The following is a 20,778-nucleotide window of genomic DNA, read 5'->3' on the forward strand; positions in this document are numbered from 1 at the left end:
TTTGGGATATTCTAAAAAAACAAAAAAAAACAAAAACAAATTCCCAATTAAACACAATAAAGAGAAATTCATACCACAAGTGCTTTTGACAAAAAGCCAGCACATGTTTATTTCTTGATGCATTTAAAATACAAAAAAAAAAAAAGAAGTCTTGACAATGATTCCATCTCTGAGGCAGGATGAAAGTTTGGGGCACACGTCTCTAGAAAATATAAATATACGATGGGCAAGTATTATTTCTGGCATTCACATCTGCAGCTATTTATAGAAAGCACTGCGTAGATTTTAAAATCTCTCGACATTATATTTTCCTAAATATCCTAAAATGTATGCACAAGAAGTCAGAACTAATGAGGCTGCCCTTCTGTTTCATGCATATCTGTTAAGACTAAAACGTAGCAGAGAAGGAGCTAAGTCGTAAAAGCTCGAGGTTAACACTGAACTGAAGGCGAGTGCCAGGCCGTCTTTTTTTTTTGGATTTGTATCTTGGGCCTTTGGTAAGTGCGCACGTCCCGCTGACAAACAGATGAAGTGAAACGAATGAGCGAATGATGGTGAGACGCTTCACCGTAAGGCATGAGCTCGAACTTCTCCACAAGACGGGACTTCACTGTGACAGTAAGGCTGGAAGAGCGACACCGGCGAGAGACAGTACACACAAATGGCAATACAGAACAATTGAACTACAAAGCAATACGCAGGCAGTTTTCAAACAACAATATATATATATATAAAAAAAGAAATCTTCACACCACACTCACAAATTATATATTAATAAATAAAACTCTGGGTCGGACATTTCCACTTCACACCTTTAAGGTTAATCTGAACAGGGTTCTGCTGCTGTGAGTAGTGCTTGTGTCATAGGGACGAAGCCGTCTGCAGACTGAGGGTCGAATTTTAGTTTATGCTCTCGTGTTGTTTTCATAAACCTGACCGTCAGTATGTTGCAGACGGCTCCATCTCACACGCGTGTCACTCAGACGTGCTGTGGTCAGACAGAGCATCAGCGAGAGTTAGTGACAGTGCTGCCTGCAGCCCTGGAGGCTGGACCCTCCTCATTCCCACCTCCAAAGTCAGGCTGCGTTTTAGCCGCCCGCTCCAGCATCAAGGCCATGTTACGGGTCCTAGCAAGGACCTCCTCTAGCTGCCCGCGAAGTGCCTGAACCGAGTCTAGCTCAGTGTGCAGGGCCCGGATCTTCTCTGAGTTGCTGAAAAGTTAAAAGCACGAGAAGAAAAGCACATGAAAACCTACTGTTTCGTGGGAGTCTAGATTTTGCCATGACCTGGGTGTAGCTTCCTTACCTGTCGCCCTTGTGAATGTGCGTGAGATTTTGGTATAATCTCTTTTCTGCCCTCAGGGCATCGTTCAGCTTGTTGTACTCCGACACAAGCTGCTCCAGCACGCACTAGATCAAAGTGGCAGGTGGAGTTGTGAGAAGGACAGTTTAAGGAGTGCACACAAAGAAAAAGTCTGTTGGACTCAGTAGAAGTGAAACCCTACTTGGTGATCGGCGCGGTCTTTTGTCTCGGCTCCTTCCGACCGCTGTCGAGCCAAAGACAGACGCAGAGCAGAGATCTCCTTCTGCAGGGAGGCGACACAACGGCATGACTCGTGAGGTCAGAAAAACAAAACAAAAAAAAACAAGACAAGGTCATTATCGCAAGGTCCACACAAATACCTGAGCCTCCATCTCCTTCTTCAGCACCAGCTGCATCTCCTCCTGCAGAGCCTTCATCTCTGCCTCGGCCTCCTTTGGCTGCATGGTTTCTTCCTGGGCCTGCATGAGCTCCTGATACAGAGGTAAAATATACTAAGAGCTAATATCCGGTAACAGATCAGAGACAACAAGGGATGAAACAAGATTAACCAGATACCTTGATGAAAGCTTCCTTCTCTTTGAGGAGACTCCTCAGATGTTCTGTCTCTCCTCCCATGTCTCTCTCCTTGTCACGTCTCAGCTCACACAGTTCCTGCTCTCTTAGTGACAGCTGTCTGCGGAGCTCCTGCAGCTGGCCCGTCCTCTCACTAATCACTAAGGAAAGCCTGTAGGAATAATCCTAAGAGAGAAAGAGTGAGTAAATCTTCTCTAATCTCCTTTTCGTTGCGCACAAATCTATAGGTGAATAGCATGTCGATTGTTTCACGATCAGCGAGGCCTACCTGTAGATACTGGTCTTTGGAGCTGAGAGTGTTGAGCAGATCCTGGATCTGTGCTTGGTGTTCGTTTGCCTGGCGGCTGCGGTCCGACAACAGCTCCTGGAAGAGCTTCTCTTTCAGAGCCAGCCGGGCCTTCATCTCCTCCACCACCTCGGTGGGGCCGGCCTCCACTCTGGCAACCAGGGCGGCTGTCAGATCCTGCACGCGCACACACGGAAAGAACGGCGTCAGCACATTTGTGACACATATGTGAAAGTAAAACGAGTAGCACAGGTTTGTCGACATGTGCAAGTCTTCCGAGCTTTGGAAATAACCCCGCAAACGGCCAAAAGTGATGTGCCTGTGTGCGTTTCACCTGACTCTCCTGGCTGCGTGCCCGCAGAGCCGCCTGTAGCTGGTTAATGATGGCGTCTTTGTCTCTCAGAGTGTTTCTTTCCTTCTCCTCACTCTGCTGCTTCAGCCACTGGAGGTTCCTGTAGGCCTCAGCTGCCTGCTCCAGCTCCAGCTCTTTACCACGCACCAAGGCGTCCAGACTCTGAAGGTCAGGAACACAGGTGCAACCGAAAATGTTACAGCTTACGTAAAACACCAACAAGATTCTCACCGTGGCGTTGCTCTGGCTTGCTTGGAAACTTGAACCAGTGTGACGGGTGATCACTTTAAAAAAAAAAAAAAACAGGGTTTGTGTGCGATGATCTCACCGTGATGGTCTCCTCGTTGTTGGACAGGATGCAGCGGAGTCTCTCCAGGTCTCGCTCCTTCTCGCGGAGGGCCAGCTGCAGCCTCCTCACCTGACCCTCGCGCTCCTCCAGACAGTGGAACTTGTCGTCGATGGAGCGCTGCGGGCAGCAGAGTGGACGACAGTCACAAATCTGCTACCGCAGACATGTTTAAGTTATCACATTCTTCACTGCAGACTTCAGCTGCTGCAGCTGTAACTCCGGCTAACAGCAAAAAATGGGGAGATGTGCAAAATAAGCACTTCATGTTTGTTCCCAACGCCTCTCATGCGTTTTACCACTTGCTGTGTATTGGTGATTAAATTTTACTGTATGCTGCAGTACCGCTGACTGCTGCAAGACGCATACTTAGTTCTTTTCTGCTGCAAAGGCTTTCCACTATCATCACACTGAGGAAGCTTATACTGTCCCATGACTCACACATTATGGTACAAATGGAACTGTTCTTAAGAATAGTAGTTTTTAACAGCATTCTCTATGTTCCTGTTATTTCAGCCAAGTTCTACCGAGATTCAATGAATATATGAGCTTGTGTTTTACCTCCAGAGCTTGGTCTCTATCTTTAATACGCTCCCTTAATTTCTCCAGAAGGGCATCTCTCGGTTTGGAGCTTCCTGTTGACTCCAGCATCTCTGCGTACTCCTAAAAGTATGAAGATTTTTAGACAGGATAGGAAATGTGCGCATGCATATATATCTGGGTATGTACACGTATATGTCTGCAAAGTGTGCATATTACCTGTAACTGCTGCTCCTTGTCCTGCAGAGAGCGTTTGAGCTGTGCGACGCTCCTGTCTTTATCCTGCAGCACGACGTCTTTCTCCGCCTCGCTCTCCTTCAGAGCTGCTTCTTTAGCCTGAAGCTCGGAGCGAATTTTCTGAAGTGTACAGCGCAGGTCCTGCAGCCGAGGCGAGAAGTTAAAAAAGCCGCCCCGTCTGTACTTTAAGACTGCTTTCAGATTCTCGGGATTACTCTAAAATTAGCACCCAAACTGACCTGGTTGTGTTTTTCAGTAACCTCCCTGTGCTGCAGAGCCTCTTGTAGATCAGAGTCGAGTCTGTCCTTGAACCTCAACAGGTCGTCTCCTTGTCTCTGGCTCTGCCTCAGATTCCTCTGGCTGGCCTCCAGCTCCAGACCAAGGGAGAACAGGGAGCTCTGCACCCCCACCAGCTCATCTTGTAGCTGGGTGAATGTCAAAGACTCACTCACCCCAACTGGAGCCTGAAGGAGGAATAACGAAGATTGGTAAGACAAACGGTATGTCCTGTCATTCAACACAAGATTTCTCACTATTGCTAAGGAATCATTCTGGATCAGGTCTCACCTTGGACTGAGCCAACTCGTTGTGATGGGCCATTTCCTGCAGCTTACACAGTGTGTTGTTTTGCCCTTCAATCAGCTGGTACAGTTCTTGGGCCTTGGGGCAGAATGAATCACAGATATCAGCACATTCTCAACAGGTTCCGATAACATCTCACATTAACCTTTGCTCATCTTCCACTTTGTGTACAGCCAAAACACGCACCTCACTGTCCTTGGTGGTGATGGACTCAGTGAGGCCTTGGATGGTTCTTTCCTGGCTCTGAGCAGCCTGGCGAAGTGAACGCAGCTCACACTCCATCTCATCCAGCTTCTCCTGCAGCTTCTACAGATGGAGACAGGCGCGTTCAGGTTGTCGTCAGGCTTCAGGATGTGCCGTAAAAAAAACACATCGAAGTGCAACGACACGTTTGTGTTTGCCATACCATGTTGTTGGCCTCGCTCTCGTGGATCTTGGCCTGCAGGGACTGGACCTGGAGCTGGGCCTTCTGCAGCTCGCTGACACACTGGCCGGCCGCACACTCGTACTGGTTGAGTTGACTCTGCTGCTCTTCAACAAGGTTCTGTAAAAAATAAAACAAAATAAATAAATAAAATTGATGTGACTTTCGACCTATAAACAACACACATATATTTATCTTCTTGAGAAAATCCAGCAGGTGAATTATTCAAGCTCATGAAAAATACAGAAGTTGCAGGCTGCGTAAGAAGCATAGTGAATTGCGTAACCGCGTGTGTACAAAGTATATAAACTTTGACCATTCATGTGTACTGTGTAAAAAGCTATTATTGTCACAAGATGTGGGATTAACGCATTTCTGAAATGATGAGGAAAGAGCTACCGAAGTGATTTGTGAGCATCTGCATGCATGAGCTGACACGAGTGAGCGTGTGCAGTGCTCCTCTTATCTTCACATAACCAGCGTATAAATGCTTCCAGCTTTTTTCCAACTACAAGAAGAATGTTTTCAAGCATTTTCCTATGTGCTGATTTACACTTAAGTTCACTCATAATTTTTTTAAATGAAGATATCATTAAATAGCGTTGCAGTAGTGGCCAACCAACGCTGAGATGCCAGGGTGGTCTGACATTGCGTGGCTCCCTTTGCCTCAAGGGCTCTGACTGAAAATAGGCCAGTGGTGGAGTCACTCTGTCTTAATGTCTCCCCACATATAACCTACTTTAGTCAGCCAACCCTGCGCAAAGACCATCACACAGATCTAACTCAAGACAAATACGCCCGCATCGCAATAAGTGCGACAGAAGGCTTGGTAATTTGAATAAGCAGAATGTTTTTCGTGTTGCACACACACACTCGTCCTTGCATACTGGAGCAGAAAATCCTGCTCTGCAACACTAGAAATATTCATCTGTCCAAGGGCTGCTTCAAAGTATTTAGCAGCTGTGATGGTCGCTGTAAATCTACAGCTCCTTGAAAATCTTGTTCCGATACCAGTGGATTAGATAAGACGTTAAATGTTACATTTTGGTTTAAAATGATAGGATATTTACAGTCGCTGAAGAGGAGAACTGGTTTCCACTCTTTGCCGTTTGCTTTATTGATTTGTGAGCTCTTAATGTGTGCACACTCATGCACACACGTTAGGTAATTAGGGCGTGATGTGTCTCACTGCTCAGTGGTACCTGACTGCTCTTGTAATGTGAGGCATTTCAATACAAAAACCATTGTAGCTCACATCCTCCCAGGTAAAAGCTGGATGGAGAGGCTGCGGGTAGAATTTAAATGACATGCGGATGGATTGTGTGAATAATCGTTTTGTGGGCAGGCTGCACTGTCAAACATCAAAGCCTGTTAGGCTAGTTCACTCAGGCAGCTGCAGAGCGCGTTCACTGCTCCACACAGTCAGCGTGTCATCCCTGCAATGGTGAAGCACTTTTCAGCACCACCCCCATTCTTGTTAAGGTTTTATACCTGGTGGGGACGTGGGGGAGGATATTCTTTGTACAAATCTTCCAATAAATCCTCTATGCCAGTCAAGTAGAAATCCTGATCTGACCCGACATCCAGTCTGATTAGAGGGGTCTCCAGGTCGGGTGTTACCACACTGTTGTCTGGGGTTCCATAAGACATTCTCGGGACGTCATATGGGAAGCCCAGCCTTGAGCCTCCATTACGGGAGCTCTGTCGGCACAAGACTGGCAGCTTGCTCCCCTTGGTGCGTCGGACTGGGCGGTAGACGGCAACGCTTTGCAGTAAACACAGGGCCAGAGAGAAGCTGGGTCCATGAGAGGCTTGGCCATGTGGGGGTCCCATGTGCTCCTCAGAGAGGGAGTCAGATAACTGGTCTTCAATTGCTTCCCTGGGGGAACTCAGCGGTCCATCTGTTGTGGCTCCAGCCATCTCAAGGGATGCTACAGAGGGGCTGGAGCTAGCCCGTCCCGCCAGAGTGTGCTCACTGTCTGATGTCCTGGAAGGGTCCTGAGATTCAGGGACCAGAGTTAGAGAGGACAGAGGTTCGTCCGATTCTTCCACTTGTTTTATCTCGCTTTCCCTACCTCCTCCAATCACGCTCCCTCCAGCAACGCTGGCTGAATACCTGGTTGATGGCCCACAGGAAATACTCCGTGCCAACTTCCTGGGCACCTTACAGACAGCTTCATAGTCAGAGTCCGCCACCCGCAAGTAGGAACATCCCCGACACTTCCTCGGAGTGGTGGGTACATAGCGATGTGAGCCTCCGACTGTAACCTCTGACCCCAGAGCAACGGGACACTGAGGGTGGTGATGATGGTCGAAGTCCAGACTGTCATCTGCCCAGGACTCATACAAAGAGTAGACCAGATCCTCCTGGAGAAGAGCACAGTACTTTGCATGGGTGAGACCTGAAATGTCCACCATCCCGTCTCCCGGTCTTTCATTTGTCCCAGTTATTGTTAGAGCGCCTTCCTCTGAATTTGTCTTTCTGTAAAGCCCACTGATACACTGCCTCAGCCTGTGTTTCTCCTGCAGCAGTCGTTGCAACCTCTCAATGGACAGGGCCTCCACGCGGGCGATGACTGTGTCAAAGCGGTACATGCGGTCCAGCATGAAGATGCATTTGGAGCAGGCAAACTCTCCTCTGCCATCCCGCGTCAGCTCTCGACCCAGAGCATGAGACAGCAGCACCTGAAGGTTGAGTTTGGCAGTAGGGTGGAAGATCCATCGCCGCTGGTTACCGCAGAGATCCCGTCCACAGATCCGACACGCCTCCTTCATCTTGTGATCAACAGTTCCAAAGGTTTATGTTGGTAGAATATTACAGCTACTGCATCATGAAGACATAATATAACGACTTTGATCCCTTGTGAACATCAAAATGGCATAATGCTCATCAGAGGGGAAAAATGATCACAGAAAAAGAAATACAGTAAATGACAATAAGTTAAAAATGAGAAGAGGTAGACAAGTCTTAGAGAATCGTTACACGTGTGGCTCTTGGCGGGACAGATCAACAGATAATGTCCTTGTCACTGAAAGGTATCCATCAGCTCACGACCACCGTTCATTTATTGTAGGTGCAGGTGCATCTGGGTAATGGCGCACACCGGTCATGTTATGTATGTCTTCGAGCCGATGCGTCGTTTCTCTCCGTAACATCTCTCGCTGTCATTAAACTCATGTTTCGCATTTCCCGGCAGAGCCGCACGCGCCTCTGCACCATCATTCCGGTGTCACGGACACACGAGCCGCACAACGCGCTGCCAGGTTCATCGTGACCGGGGAGCTGTGATCATCCGCCGGCCTTTGCGCGGGCGCACAGTAACGCACACAGACGTCCCGGGACAATCCTCGAACTCCTCCACCGGTATCTGTGTCCGAAGAGGAGACCGTCCGTTCATTTCAGAGCTGTTACCCACAGCTACACACACACACACCGGGACCCATCCTCCGCGTAGTCGGAGCTCCTCCGGGCGGATAACGATGTGGTTTCCTGAGCCAGACCTGCAGCGGCGGAGCGCACCATTCAGGGGAAAAAACGGGGGTGGAGGAATCCACACCAGTCGCATATGGATGCTCAGAGCTGAATATTCACCGTGTTGCCGATTCAAAACAGCACATTCTCACTGTCAAACACAAATATAAACGCATCCGCAGAAAATCCCAGCTCTGTTTGTGGTTTTATTGGTACACAGACAAAGTGTTTCCCCCTGGGAATTTGTTACTTGCTCGTGCTAGGTTTACTAAGCTGTGGTCGCCTGACTGAACAGGTGAAATGCTCGGAAGCATGACGCTCGTTCAAATTAAATGCCTCTAACAGGGAGACGCACTATTTGTTTATTTTCAAGTTCAAATGAGCTTTACTCACATGGGAACAGTCACAGACAGATTTAGCGTATTCCCACAGTACTTACAGGTATACGGCACAACTTCATATACTTAAGGAAATGTACAAAATCGTTTTATACAAAAACATGTGTAATGAGATGCGATACTATCTATCTATCTATCTATCTATCTATCTATCTATCTATCTATCTATCTATCTATCTATCTATCTATCTATCTATCTGAACTCGTATTGACCCAGATAAATGTTAAACATGGCAGCTATCAGTAAATATTGCTTATCATTAAGGTTTTACAGTTTTGATTACACTTTTATAACTTGAAGTGTGTTCACTAAAAAGACAGCAGCAGCAACAGCAGACCCATTAAGCACATTATTGTTGTGGGTCACGTGACCATTTGTTACCATATACCTTTTGACAAAAACAAAATGACACATCAGTTAGAAATGTTGCAGGTTTACTTGACTTGCCAACTTGCTGGCATATTCCTGCATTCATTCAACATTACTGTAGCACAACAATCAAGTTTTAGCCATTATAGCGCCCTCTTCAGAAAACTGAGTGAATATGCTATTGCCTCAAGTTAATTATTATTTCCTGCTGCCTTGGTGCTATATTCAAACAAGGATCACGCTGTGATGGCCAAACAAGGGGACCTCTATCCTGCTTTTGACTGTGCAGTTTCATCCCTGCACAGACCATCATTTTTGTTTTTCCCGGGGGTGAATAAGCAGATGGTCACGCTGTCACGCTGTGAGCTCTAGACAGATATTTCGAGCAAAATCCCTCGGGGAACATTTTGATACTTTCACACTCGGTTCCATTGCGCCAGAACAGGGTGTGATCCTCTACAGCCTCGTGAACGTGTGAGTCTGAGCTGTGAGACCTTATGTCTCAAAATTGCTAATTATCCGATCGTCAATTTATGAGCTTGAGCAGTTTTCTATAAATATTTTATGCTGCAGACAGCCACATATGAGACTAGTTCAATTTTACTGAGAAAAGGAATATTCAGAAATGGTACTGCTTACTTTACCAATAACAAGTTGAAAATAATAGATAAGAGAAAAGATATGTCTTTGATATTGTATCCTCCTATTGTGTCCTCCTCTCGGCAGACATATTGGCTAAATGTCTGTGGTGTCTGGGGAACTAATTAGGAACTAATGGCGGGTGTCTCTCTGAGAGAAGACAACTTGATATCAGTGTTGGGGTCGATGAGCACTCAAAGGTCAACCTGACCTATTGACAACCTGGCTGAAACCAGAGGCTCTGAGCTGCTAGCAGCCGAGATGCCTGCATGCACGCACGCACATTTGAAACAGAGCACATGGTTGAAACTAACACTCACATGAACACACACACACACACACACACACACACACACACACACAAGACTCCAGCTCCTACAAGACCTCTTTTGATCCCTGTGTGGAGATGCAAATGCAACCAAGGGCACAACAAACCAGAACCAACAATGCCACGGTGAAAAGTCAGCGAACATCATGTGTTGGGCTGAATCACATCCAAACACACTATTTCACTGTTCCCCTGGGAACACAGAGGACAGACATCGATCTCATCATTGATTGTACATCCTGCTTTGTTTATTCTTCATTCTGTTTATTCCACGCTAACACACATCTTTATGTGCACATGCATCCGGTGTGAAATCTGAGCATCAAGCCTGCTTATCGAGTATATTTGCATCTCTCATTCAAAGCTGATTTACAAGTTAAAAAGCCTGCCCCCCCTCCCCCCTTTGACAACAACACACTGCTTGTGAGAAATGCAGGAGCAACAACAAATGTGTTTGCAGCAGATTCACTTAGGCTACAGCCGACACACTAATGGCACAATTGTTTTGACGGTTATTAATTCATGCTAACGAGGTAAAGATTCTGTCTGTGTTAGAGTGAACTGCTGTCAAGTTAATGGTCTCTATCCATTCGTAGTTTCATTATGTGTCAAGAGAGAAATGTGTCCTTGGGGACGTCCCTGCAGCTTTGGCCTGTGAATGTAATGTGATTCTGGCACGTCGTGAGATGTAATAAACCGTTTGTAAGATGACCTGTACTTTCACCGAAAGCTTTATACGCTGCAACATCCACAGCATACCGTTCCTCTTCTTTATGTTTGCTAACTTTAGATTACAAATGTACTTGTTCATGTATGCATAAATGTGTCAACTGTCAGTCTGGTTTGATTTGGGAGTTAGACTGAACAAATACAAGAAAACTTTATGTTTCACTGGATTAGATATAATTTGTGTAAAATAAGAATCTTACAGTTTGTTGCTTTTGTACTAGGAGCTCTTATTCTTCCAATTAATAAATATGCATCACCTTACACACTAATATAATTCAAAAACAGGTTGTTGGCTCTTGTGCGAACATGCGATGTCGTACTTCTCCATAAGGAGGCAGAGTCTGTCTGGCAAAGTCCTCTGCCACTTCAACTATGACAACTGTGGTGCTGTTCTGACACTTAGTGGAGAACTCTAAAATGACAAGTGAGGTATAATGACCCAACGTTGTTGTAAATGCGACCGTGAAATTCTCAGATCTTGGCCACACATACCTGCATCTCCTGTTCGATGCGTAGCCTCTCTTGACCCAGTTCCTCCTGATAGAACTGTGTGATAGAAGAGACATGTGATTAAGCTGATGCACGAACCAACGTCTGCGCTAAAAGACCAGTAACTATATTCAGTCTTATAATGTATGCAGGAACAGCACACACACTGAAACGTGAGCACAGAAATGACAAATGTTTGGTTTCAGCAGATGGCCAGATGCTTTTTAGTGTGTCAGTAATTTCTTTGTCCGCACATGTTTGTTCAAGTAGTATTTAGTGCATGCAGACAGATCTTGTGACCCACACGAATAGCTGTTAAAATAAGGCAGAGGAATCCCACATATGCTGCTTCGGGAGCCCCTTTCTGGAACAGAGGTCTGACCACAGCAGTCATGGTGGTCCATAGGAATGTAGTAAAATTAGAAGGCTAATAAAAAGTACTCAAGGTTTGTATTAATAGACATTTAATGTAGTGTTCCTACATGTTCTCTGGTTAGTGAAAAGAAACCACTGGCCAAAACTCAGCTAAAATAAGGATGATTTTATATGTAAGGTATGAACTGAAGCAGAAATGAAAACCATATCTACCTCAACATCCTTGTCCTTCTGTAGCAGAGATGAGGATAGCTCCTGAACTTGTCCCTCGAGCTCTCCCACCCTGAGTGTGAGGGTCGTCTTCTCACCACAGAGCTCTGTGATGAGCGTCTCTTTGGAACGAAGCTCTTTAATCAGTTCTTCTATTAACCTGAACACGGACAGAGGCACGGTCAGTAACCACGAAGGAACTATTTAATTAGATTGATGTTCACAGCGTTTAGTGTTCTGCACCTGTCTTTGTTGGTGTTGGACGGGGACAGGATGGTGGGAGGCCTCTCATCCTCTGGGATCTCCTCCATGGCGGTGTCTAAAGAGAGGAGGGAAGCGTGGGAGTGTGATCCAGCCAGTGAGGCCATCCTCTCAGCCTCGCTGCGTGCTAGCTGGGCCTCCTGCACAAAAAAAAAAGTTACGATTTTGCAAAGTGTGGGGGCGCGTGTACTACTGTCATCGGCTGCAGATGTGAGTAAACAAACCTCCTGCAGGAGCTGGATCTTTGTCTCGAGCACCTGCTGCATGTGGTCGATTTCCTGCTGCCTCTCTTGACACCGTCTCTGTAACTCCGCCTCATTGTGATTGGTCAAGCTCTCTGCTGTTGTGCTGGAGAGAGAAAAAAAAGTCAGAGCTCATCAACACATCAACCAGATCAGTTCATACTGATATATAACAATAGCTTCTTACTTATGACTGTCATATGTTACTGTTGTTGTTGCAGGTAAAAGGGTTGTCAGTAATAGTAGATTACATTAGCTGCAGGTAATTAATGTTTAAGTTACGTGGCTATATCTTTACCCTGCTTCTTTGCATGCTCTCTTGCTGTCCTTCCTTGCCAGTTGTAAATATCAATCAATATATCTGCTGCTCATATTTAGTTTTTTAACTACAAACGTTAATTAGAGACGAGTTTAACCGGCGTTAAAGTACATCATAGATCTCGAGTGAACCTTTTACCTGTTATAATGAGTTAAATAAAGTTCCATAAAGGATTTGAAAGTGCGCACATATAAGCAGCAGAGTCTGTTTTAGGACGTGATGGAGGCAGTAGCAAGAGCCAAGAAATAATATGATGTCATCCTTTTTGTGTCTGCTGCGGTGCCCATGGGATTCCCCTACGCTCTTCTACTTATAGCAGAGATTGAGTAAGCATCACACTCATGGCGGAGGCGCTTTTGTCATACACTGTCACAGACGTGATGTGTGCGAGGCAGTGTTCATAAACAACATTCTTATTCCTACTCAAAGCATCTTAAGGCAATAACTGGGTTTATATAGAGGCTTATGTGATGTGTGATGTATGTAATAAACCGGTTAAAGCGACAGCACATACAAGCATGGCATTTTAAACTTCAGTCTGAAGTGTGAAATCTGCCTTTGTGTTCTCTCACAAGGTCACGACACCCTCTCTCCTTCAGACTCCAACTGTGCGAGCATCTGTCTATATCACTTAGTCAGTCAGCGGCCGTATCCCAGAATTCCTGCTCCCAGAATGGCACACGCCGCTCTGTCGCCATGAGTTCTGTTCTGGACCGTCTCTACATACGTTTTTAACTTTATCCACCACATGCAGCAGCTCGGATAACTGGGATATTTTGAACCCGTCTGAGTAAAGTCAGTGTCTGTGCCGTGGTCAAGTGTCTCAATCCACATACCACGCTTTCTGCAAGAACTCAGAAGGAAGACTATTTAGTAATTGAGCTCTGTTAAGACTCTGAGCTGCTGTAACTGATGTTGTCTTTACAACACGACATCAGGGAAAATAAACATTAAACAGCACACCTGAGGGAAGCAGAATACAAATCAGATGGTAATAACTTAAAATGTTCTCACACAGAAGAGTGGTTCACCTCCTTTTTACGTCTCAGTGCTACAGGATGTGCAGAGAGGAAATGACAATAGTGACTAAAATAGAAACCAGTAATAAGATCCAGTGATGAACATTACTGATTCAAAGGTCAGCAGCTATGACCTTTAAGCAGCCTAGCCCTCGCCAATTTGTTAAATCAAACTAATAGAAGGTCAAACTAGTATGAAGCATAAGCCACACACACTGACAACATCTGTTAAAGCATGGAGCAAAAAAGCTGAGCACACAGCAGCAGAATTCTTCTTAAAAGGAATCAACATGGTAAAAAACTAAATGAATCTCTAAATGATTTCAATTGGCCCTAAATTCAGCTCTAAGAGAATCATAACCATTATGTTAAAACTGTGATTTACATCCTAATAACACTGAGCCAATGAAAACGATTGCATTCATTTGGTAAAATAAATCAAAACCACACTACATCCACTTTAGCAGCAGAAGATTTATTTGGCCTCTTCGCTGAATGCGTCACACTCAGAACTCAGCTGAGTTTTAATAACAGGTGCAGCTTGGACCAGGTTCAGAGGCCACCAGGGTGGAAAGGGTTGACGTCTAGCCAGTCACCTCAGCAACCATTTGAACACAATTATTTAGCTCCGTGACTATTAAAACGCCAACATACAGTGAAACGTCCAAGGTTGTGGGTAGGGTTACATGGCAGGCTGCAGTGACTGACTACCTGCCGACTGTTTTGCGCACACAGTACGTGTGTACGTTATCTCTACCACCAGCTGCATGGCTCATGAGCAGAGATATGAGGCGTTGAGTATGAGTTAAGACAGGACTGTGTGCAGAATCACAGATAATCTCTAGTGGGAACACTGCTCCGCAGAGTCGTGCAAGCACACGGGAACACAGGCGCACATGTCTTTCATGAGTCACGAAAGAAATTCGTCTGTGCTGTCAAAGCCCACCAGAAAATAGAGGGGGAGCAGATACAGGGAGCAGCTTGTGTATTCGCGGGTACACACTTTACTCTGTTTATCAAAGCCCACAAGAGAGAAGAGAGTTTGATATATTGCACAAGCTGATCCTGAAGGGTGTGTCAGTGGAGAGAGGCAGCTGATGCCTGTCTGTCTTGTCTGTGACTGATGAGCGATGTTAAGTAGAAGAAAGGGCGTATTACACTGTGACACTTCCAAAGATAAATGCACCTTTTCAGTTAAGTGATCTTTGGTGCATCTGTATAGTAACAGAAACAAAACCATTAACATTTACAATCTAAAAAAACAAACAAAAAAAAATCAACATTATGCTTGAATTTCACAGTATCTGCAAATTCTAAAAAAAGGAAAAAATACTGGTGGACTTACAGGGCTTTGTCCAGAAGGTCCTGTTTCTCTTGGAGCTCCTGCTTCAAGCTCTCTACTTCCACCTTCAGCTCGATGTTCTGCAACAGACAAAGTGCGAAGAGGGAATCAGTTAATGGAAGACGTGTTCAGCAAAGAGCAGAACGAATTTCAGCAGCAACATCTCAATGACAACACACAAGAGACAGGAGAATAAACAACAGTGGATAATCGTCAAAGTTTTTATTCCACTCCTTAGAGGAATAAAATGTTGTCCTGTTTTGTGGTGGAAGTAAAACATTTGAGTAATGTTTCATTGTGATGGTCAAGAAACATTTAAACATGGCATTATAAGCACATCTTGTCAATAATGTAATGAACGACTGAACTGTGTTGTATTTAAACGAAGAGAAATATATTTTTTGTATTATAAAGTGCTGTTAACATGTACAGCTCTGAATTTCACGACAGCGAATGTTTACTGGGTCTGTGTGAATGTCAGTGTTCCACCTTCTGTCCCTCACACCTTTAGCACTCAATATGTCTCCTCCTTACAAGCGCATCTCTCCATCACACTGTAGTCACCGTGACTCTGCTGTGTGAATCACGGCTGGCGGGTGTTGTGTGTCCTCGGTACAGAACATCTGACCGTGCTGTCATGCCCGGTATATTTAGAGCAGGAGAATTCCAGGCAGCTCAGATATTCATCCATTGGGCCAAAGGCTGAACTCCACAGTTTGTTTACTTCCAGGGGTCCGTGGCGGGGGGGACATATCAGGAGGCCAATCAGTGCTCTTAAACCTGGCTGAGGGGCACAGCTTTTAAACAGGGGGAATGAGGGGGGGGCTCATTTTTTCCATTCTGATCTCAGGACGGTTTATCTGTCGGCTTCTGTCCGCTGGACTCAGATCAGATGCTGATGTTACTCGTCTCAGTCAAGCTTGGACAATTTCTCTTGTTCTTTCTTTACTCGTTTGCAGTGTTTTAATGGGCCTCCATGCAGTGTCTTAACAGTCCCTGTCCTTACACATGCAGCATGAAATCCACTGAAAAGATCTCACTGAAAGGGAGCATGAATGCTCAACACACACCCAACATCCTTCTGGACACGTGATTAAGGTATTGTTGTGGGTATCAGCCCAGAGTGGGATATGACATATCATATAGACATAATATGATACGTATTACATCATGATTTTCTTAATTTTCAGAAATGAAATAACTTACCAATAATAAAATACCAAAATCTGGACAATATTTTGCTTGTGAAATTCAATTTCAGAACAAGTCAGTAATAAAGGCCGCCTGCTTTTGTGACATCAGTATGACCTGAAGACTGTGGGGAGACTGTGATGGACATATGTCACAGTCTTATAGCAAATGATCAGTCAAGAAACCTATTAGCACAACCACTGATTAAGAAAATAACAGCAACACGCAGCCCAAAATCCATTTAATGAAAATATTCTTAAAGTTGTGTGAGGCTAAAAGTGAGAAAAATGTTTATTAAAAGGTATAAGATGATAATTTAAGACTAAACATTTACATGTCAGTTCAAGAGTAAAGAAATCTGTATCGCATGTTTAGAAAGTAATGAATTTAATGTCTTCTATTGATCATTAATGTTTCTCCAAACCTTACTGAGTGACCTAAAAGGGAGCAGCAACTACGCCTTAAAATATTATCTGATGGGACCCGTGCTGTGCAGCTAATGGTGGTAGATGACTTGCCTAAACTCTCCGATAATAAATAACGTACCCCACACGTAAGCGGAACATGCATTCCTGGTTGTGTGTCAACAGTGTGGTTTACAGTAAGAAAGACGTCTTCCCATCTTGAAAACAGCTCTATATATAGTCACCCATTGCTGTGCACCTGCTACTTCGGTCTCTCCTGGCCGGGCGGCCCCTCAGCAACAGATCCACTTTTAACCAGGAGGACGCCGCAGTTAAAACCCCGGCAGCACCAGCACGCACAAACCAAACATACAAGCACCATTGTAACTGAACACACACTAGTGAGACATTATCGTTTAAATTATGATGAATGATGATGATCCTGCTATTTCTGTTTTAATTCCTAGTAAAGAGTTTCACAACTAGGTTTAAAATTAATCAACGCCTGAATTTTAGAACTGTGATTTTTAGTATAAATGAGAAATATTCACACAAGCTCAAGTTTCTCAAAAAAGAAAATTGCTTCTATGTTTGCAAATTAGACTCATTTGGGTCTGCGACTATTTGACTTTTATCTGCAGCTCAAGCAACATCTCAATGAGGCGTCTTAAATACTTTATTAAATTATAATGTTATCAGTGATCTGCTTTGACTAAAACAGAAGAGAAACGTGCAAACACGTGGAATACGGAGTTGCTCGTATGAATACGTGTGATAAATAAATCAGCACACCGAAGCCTGTTTCTATAAATAGAGCTTGTCCAGCTCTCACAGAGATCACTATGTGCTGAGGACCAACACACCTAGTCTGTACTGTATTACACTGAAATGTTACAGAGAGAGGACGGGGACACTGACACTCAACACAAGCATTTAGAATCTGATAACGTCTCCTGAACAAAGATCCAATAAAAAGCGATTCATCTGATTAACCTTCGCTCACATCCAGAGCAGGAAACCGAGAGGCACCGGGATTAAACTCCCGCTGCACGTCTGGACAACACAAGATCAGTTTACTCAATCAGTGGCGGCATGCGGTAATAGTGGAGGATAAGTGGAGGAATGCTCAGGCCTTGTTTGGCCGCGTCAAGCAGCCATTTAGTTTTCTCGTATCAAATAGTTGCCGGTGATCAGAAGGGACTTAGGATAAAGGAGTGAAGACAGAGTTGACTTTTAAATGCTGGCTGGCGTGAGCAAACAGACGACAGCTGACTGGGTCACCTTATAGTAGGTGCACGCTTTACACGAGCGACAGCAGACGGACACGACGCATTTAGAAACAAACACGACACATTTGTGTGCACGGCACGCTACAAAAGACTGAGATGGACAGTGAAACCGCCTGCCAATCAATTGTGTTTTCATGTAATCGCTGGAAAAAAATGTCAGAAAATGAAAGGTCAAAGGGGATTTCTTGATTTTTTTCGACAGGGTGCAAATCACCAGGGATGTTCAACATTATAAATAAAAACTGACTCAATAAATACGTTTTGTTGATTGCCAACATAAGCATTCATTTAACTACAGGCCTAAGACAAACAACAAGTAGTACAAGAGTCTCTCTAACTCAAAATGTATGTGTCTGACCTGTGATATTGAAGTCGTAACTATACTTTTTGATGTGTTACCCAATTGTCCCAACAATTACGAAACATAGTTGTTCTTGTGTCTACTGTACTCTCAGTATGATAAGATGTTTGCTTGGGTTGAAACCAGTGTTTAATTTACTTTCAGATAGGGCCTAAAGCAGCACAGACCAATAACTGATCTGAACAGTTTGTAGTAATATTGTATAATCTTACCCATGTGAATATTTCACAAGCACAGTAATGACTGAAGTGCTGCAGTCATCAGTGTGGCTACTGAAAATGCTTAATGAAAACAGTTGTAGCAGATTAAATGTTGTCTAAACACAAACAAGAACACAGAAGCTTTCTTAAGAGAAACTAAATTTTAAAGTAACAACTCTTTTCATAAAACAGGTCCTAATCTGTCCCACTGACGATTCCAGTGTCTCACTAATAGGCAGTTTAGGATTCGTAGCTCTGGTGTCAGTACAAAGCCTACGCAGACCGTAACGCTGCAGCTGACGTGAACCTCTCAAGAGATGCAAATTTTTGTGAAAGCTTCAGTTGCCATTGTTGAAAGTTATGCAGGAAGTAGAAAATGGGCTGTTTTTACTGAGCGAGCCACACTGACAAAGCACAAATATAAATGGCTCACGCAGAGGTAGGCTACGTGCTTTGGTTACAGTGTCTATGTCCCGCAGAGTCCTAAATGAGCCTTAAGGGTCTTTTGCCAAATGCCACTTCAATAACTAAACTGTCATTGCTCCAAAGACTAATGTGTGCACCTCACTGCAGGACAACGTGAGACATACTGTTCTGGTGCATCCAGGAGTAAGAAAACTCATCTGACCAAAAATTGGATGCCCACTTTCAGATCTGTCTGGTACTTGTGGGAGCTGTGTGGTGGTTAGAAGTGCAGTCCGAGGTTTGCCTCCCACCCTCTCCATGGATGTGGGGCACTGAGCAAGCGCCTAACCCCCAATTTACTCCCCGGGCGCAACCCACCTGAGGCTGCAGCCCACCACTCCGACTGTACACACTAGTGTGTGAACAAATGAATGGGTCAAACAGCAGGAACATAATTTCCCCATTGTGGGACAATTAAAGGTTACAATTTACTTTATTTATTTATTTGGTGCAGATGACTCATTTCGGTCGGTACTAAAAAGAAAAAAAAACACTCCCAGACTTGTGCTTTTATTTGTTCATTTAATCAAAGCTGAAACTGAACTCTAATTTGTGTTCAAGTATCTCTGGGTTGTTTGGTTGGATTAGATTAATTAATTCAATTAAACCAATGGCAAAAAATCCTAACACATCTCAACATGGGACATCAAAAGACAGCTACTCAACAAAAAAACAAACTGCATCAAATTAAAGTTCCTGCACAAAGAGGACTCTATATACACTTTAAAACAAGAACTTAGTTAAACAGACTCATGATAGGTTGTGTCAGCTCAATCTGATCAGCGCAACAGCTGGGTCAACAAACAGGAGGAGGCTCAGTAAACGCAATTCACAAATATCAATGGGAAAGACACAGGTGACCTTTCAACAAAGGAAAAACATCAACTGACTCTGATCCTTTTTTTTTCCTCTAAAGGAGAAACAGCTCATCGTATTATTCATCTTGTGTCAGACAGGTAAGAGGAGGGCTGCCCTACTCACCGTACGGTAGACATCTTCGCTGCTCTCCTCGTACTTCTGCTGTATCCTCTCCTCCAGGAAGTAGATGCGGAGCTTGAGGCTGAAGTTCTCCTTCTTCAGGTCATTCAGGTGCTGCGATAAAGTACGGTAACCGTTAGACATGACCGTCAAAAAGCACCGACACGGCTTGACATGTCCGTTATAGATCAGAAATGAACAGTCATCTTCGACATCTCCGCAACACAGGGGAATACGGAGTCCGTTTTAAAGGACATTAAAGGCATGTCCTCGGGTCACAGATATGTCCTTTTCCAAAAGAACATAATGTGAAAAATCAAGGAAAAAAAAAAACTATTTACAAAGTGGCATCCTCGCTGCTAAAAGGCCATGAGGACACTATCTACAAAACCACACACACAGACACTAAAACTAACACACACACGCTCTAGTGTCTACAGGGGTGTTGGCGGTGCAGAGGGCTACTCTGCAGCCCGGCGGTCAGAGATGCAGCCCTGTCAGCTCCATGGTGCGTTGTGGTCTGCCTGGGGACGGGACAGGAGCTTATTTTACAGGAGGAGACATCCCTGGAATCCCAGACTGCCAGGGGAGAAGGGTGGAACGGGAGAAGAGGGGAGGAGGGACAGAGAAAAGGGGGGGAGGTAAAAGGCTCACGGGCACTTGTGATATGGAGGTAAATCTCACCCCTCTGCTAAAGGGGAGAGCCGAAAGCAAAAAATAAGGACCTGACAAGAGCGTGGAGGCTTAAATGAGGGGGTTGCTTTCTGTTCTTTTCATTTTGCGTGCTTCCCTTCAAACGCAACTGAACGCAAATCCAGTTAATCAACAGTTATTTTGAGATTTTGGAGTGTGGATGTTGATCCTTGTTAACAGAACAGCTGCAGCTCTGTTCTCACCGGCCTCCATGTTATATAATCATTACTGTTCTGCTGATTAGGGACAATCTCAGCGGTACTTATTTGGGTATTTTTCCAGCTGAGCCAATGAACTAATTTCTTTTGTGATACATACAGCGATGAGGCGTAACATTATGA

General features: G+C 44.6%; 1 protein-coding gene across 10 annotated transcripts in view; it reads right to left on the bottom strand.

Annotated features, from left to right (window-relative positions):
- LOC125010557 (myomegalin-like) overlaps positions 1 to 20,778 on the bottom strand; it is a 40,059-nt gene that overhangs the window by 14,742 nt on the left and 4,539 nt on the right. For 4 of the 10 annotated variants that reach the window (XM_047589285.1, XM_047589278.1, XM_047589284.1 and 1 more), the window contains exons 1-15: positions 6,155 to 8,131; positions 4,646 to 4,783; positions 4,426 to 4,545; positions 4,225 to 4,317; positions 3,897 to 4,121; positions 3,640 to 3,798; positions 3,442 to 3,543; positions 2,863 to 3,000; positions 2,517 to 2,696; positions 2,165 to 2,359; positions 1,879 to 2,061; positions 1,683 to 1,793; positions 1,505 to 1,585; positions 1,306 to 1,409; positions 1,069 to 1,211 (exon numbers count right to left, since the gene is read on the bottom strand). In XM_047589285.1, coding sequence (XP_047445241.1) covers positions 1,069 to 1,211; positions 1,306 to 1,409; positions 1,505 to 1,585; positions 1,683 to 1,793; positions 1,879 to 2,061; positions 2,165 to 2,359; positions 2,517 to 2,696; positions 2,863 to 3,000; positions 3,442 to 3,543; positions 3,640 to 3,798; positions 3,897 to 4,121; positions 4,225 to 4,317; positions 4,426 to 4,545; positions 4,646 to 4,783; positions 6,155 to 7,438 — 3,256 coding nt within the window. In that variant the 5' untranslated portion in view covers positions 7,439 to 8,131. Of the gene's footprint in view, positions 1 to 1,068; positions 1,212 to 1,305; positions 1,410 to 1,504; positions 1,586 to 1,682; positions 1,794 to 1,878; positions 2,062 to 2,164; positions 2,360 to 2,516; positions 2,697 to 2,862; positions 3,001 to 3,441; positions 3,544 to 3,639; positions 3,799 to 3,896; positions 4,122 to 4,224; positions 4,318 to 4,425; positions 4,546 to 4,645; positions 4,784 to 6,154; positions 8,133 to 11,091; positions 11,146 to 11,676; positions 11,834 to 11,916; positions 12,075 to 12,158; positions 12,283 to 14,859; positions 14,937 to 19,747; positions 19,859 to 20,778 lie in introns of those variants that run through there. The other 6 variants (XM_047589283.1, XM_047589282.1, XM_047589281.1 and 3 more) reach the window with 3 other exon arrangements.

This window comes from Mugil cephalus, chromosome 7 (assembly GCF_022458985.1).
Source record: "Mugil cephalus isolate CIBA_MC_2020 chromosome 7, CIBA_Mcephalus_1.1, whole genome shotgun sequence".
Taxonomy (NCBI): domain Eukaryota; kingdom Metazoa; phylum Chordata; class Actinopteri; order Mugiliformes; family Mugilidae; genus Mugil; species Mugil cephalus.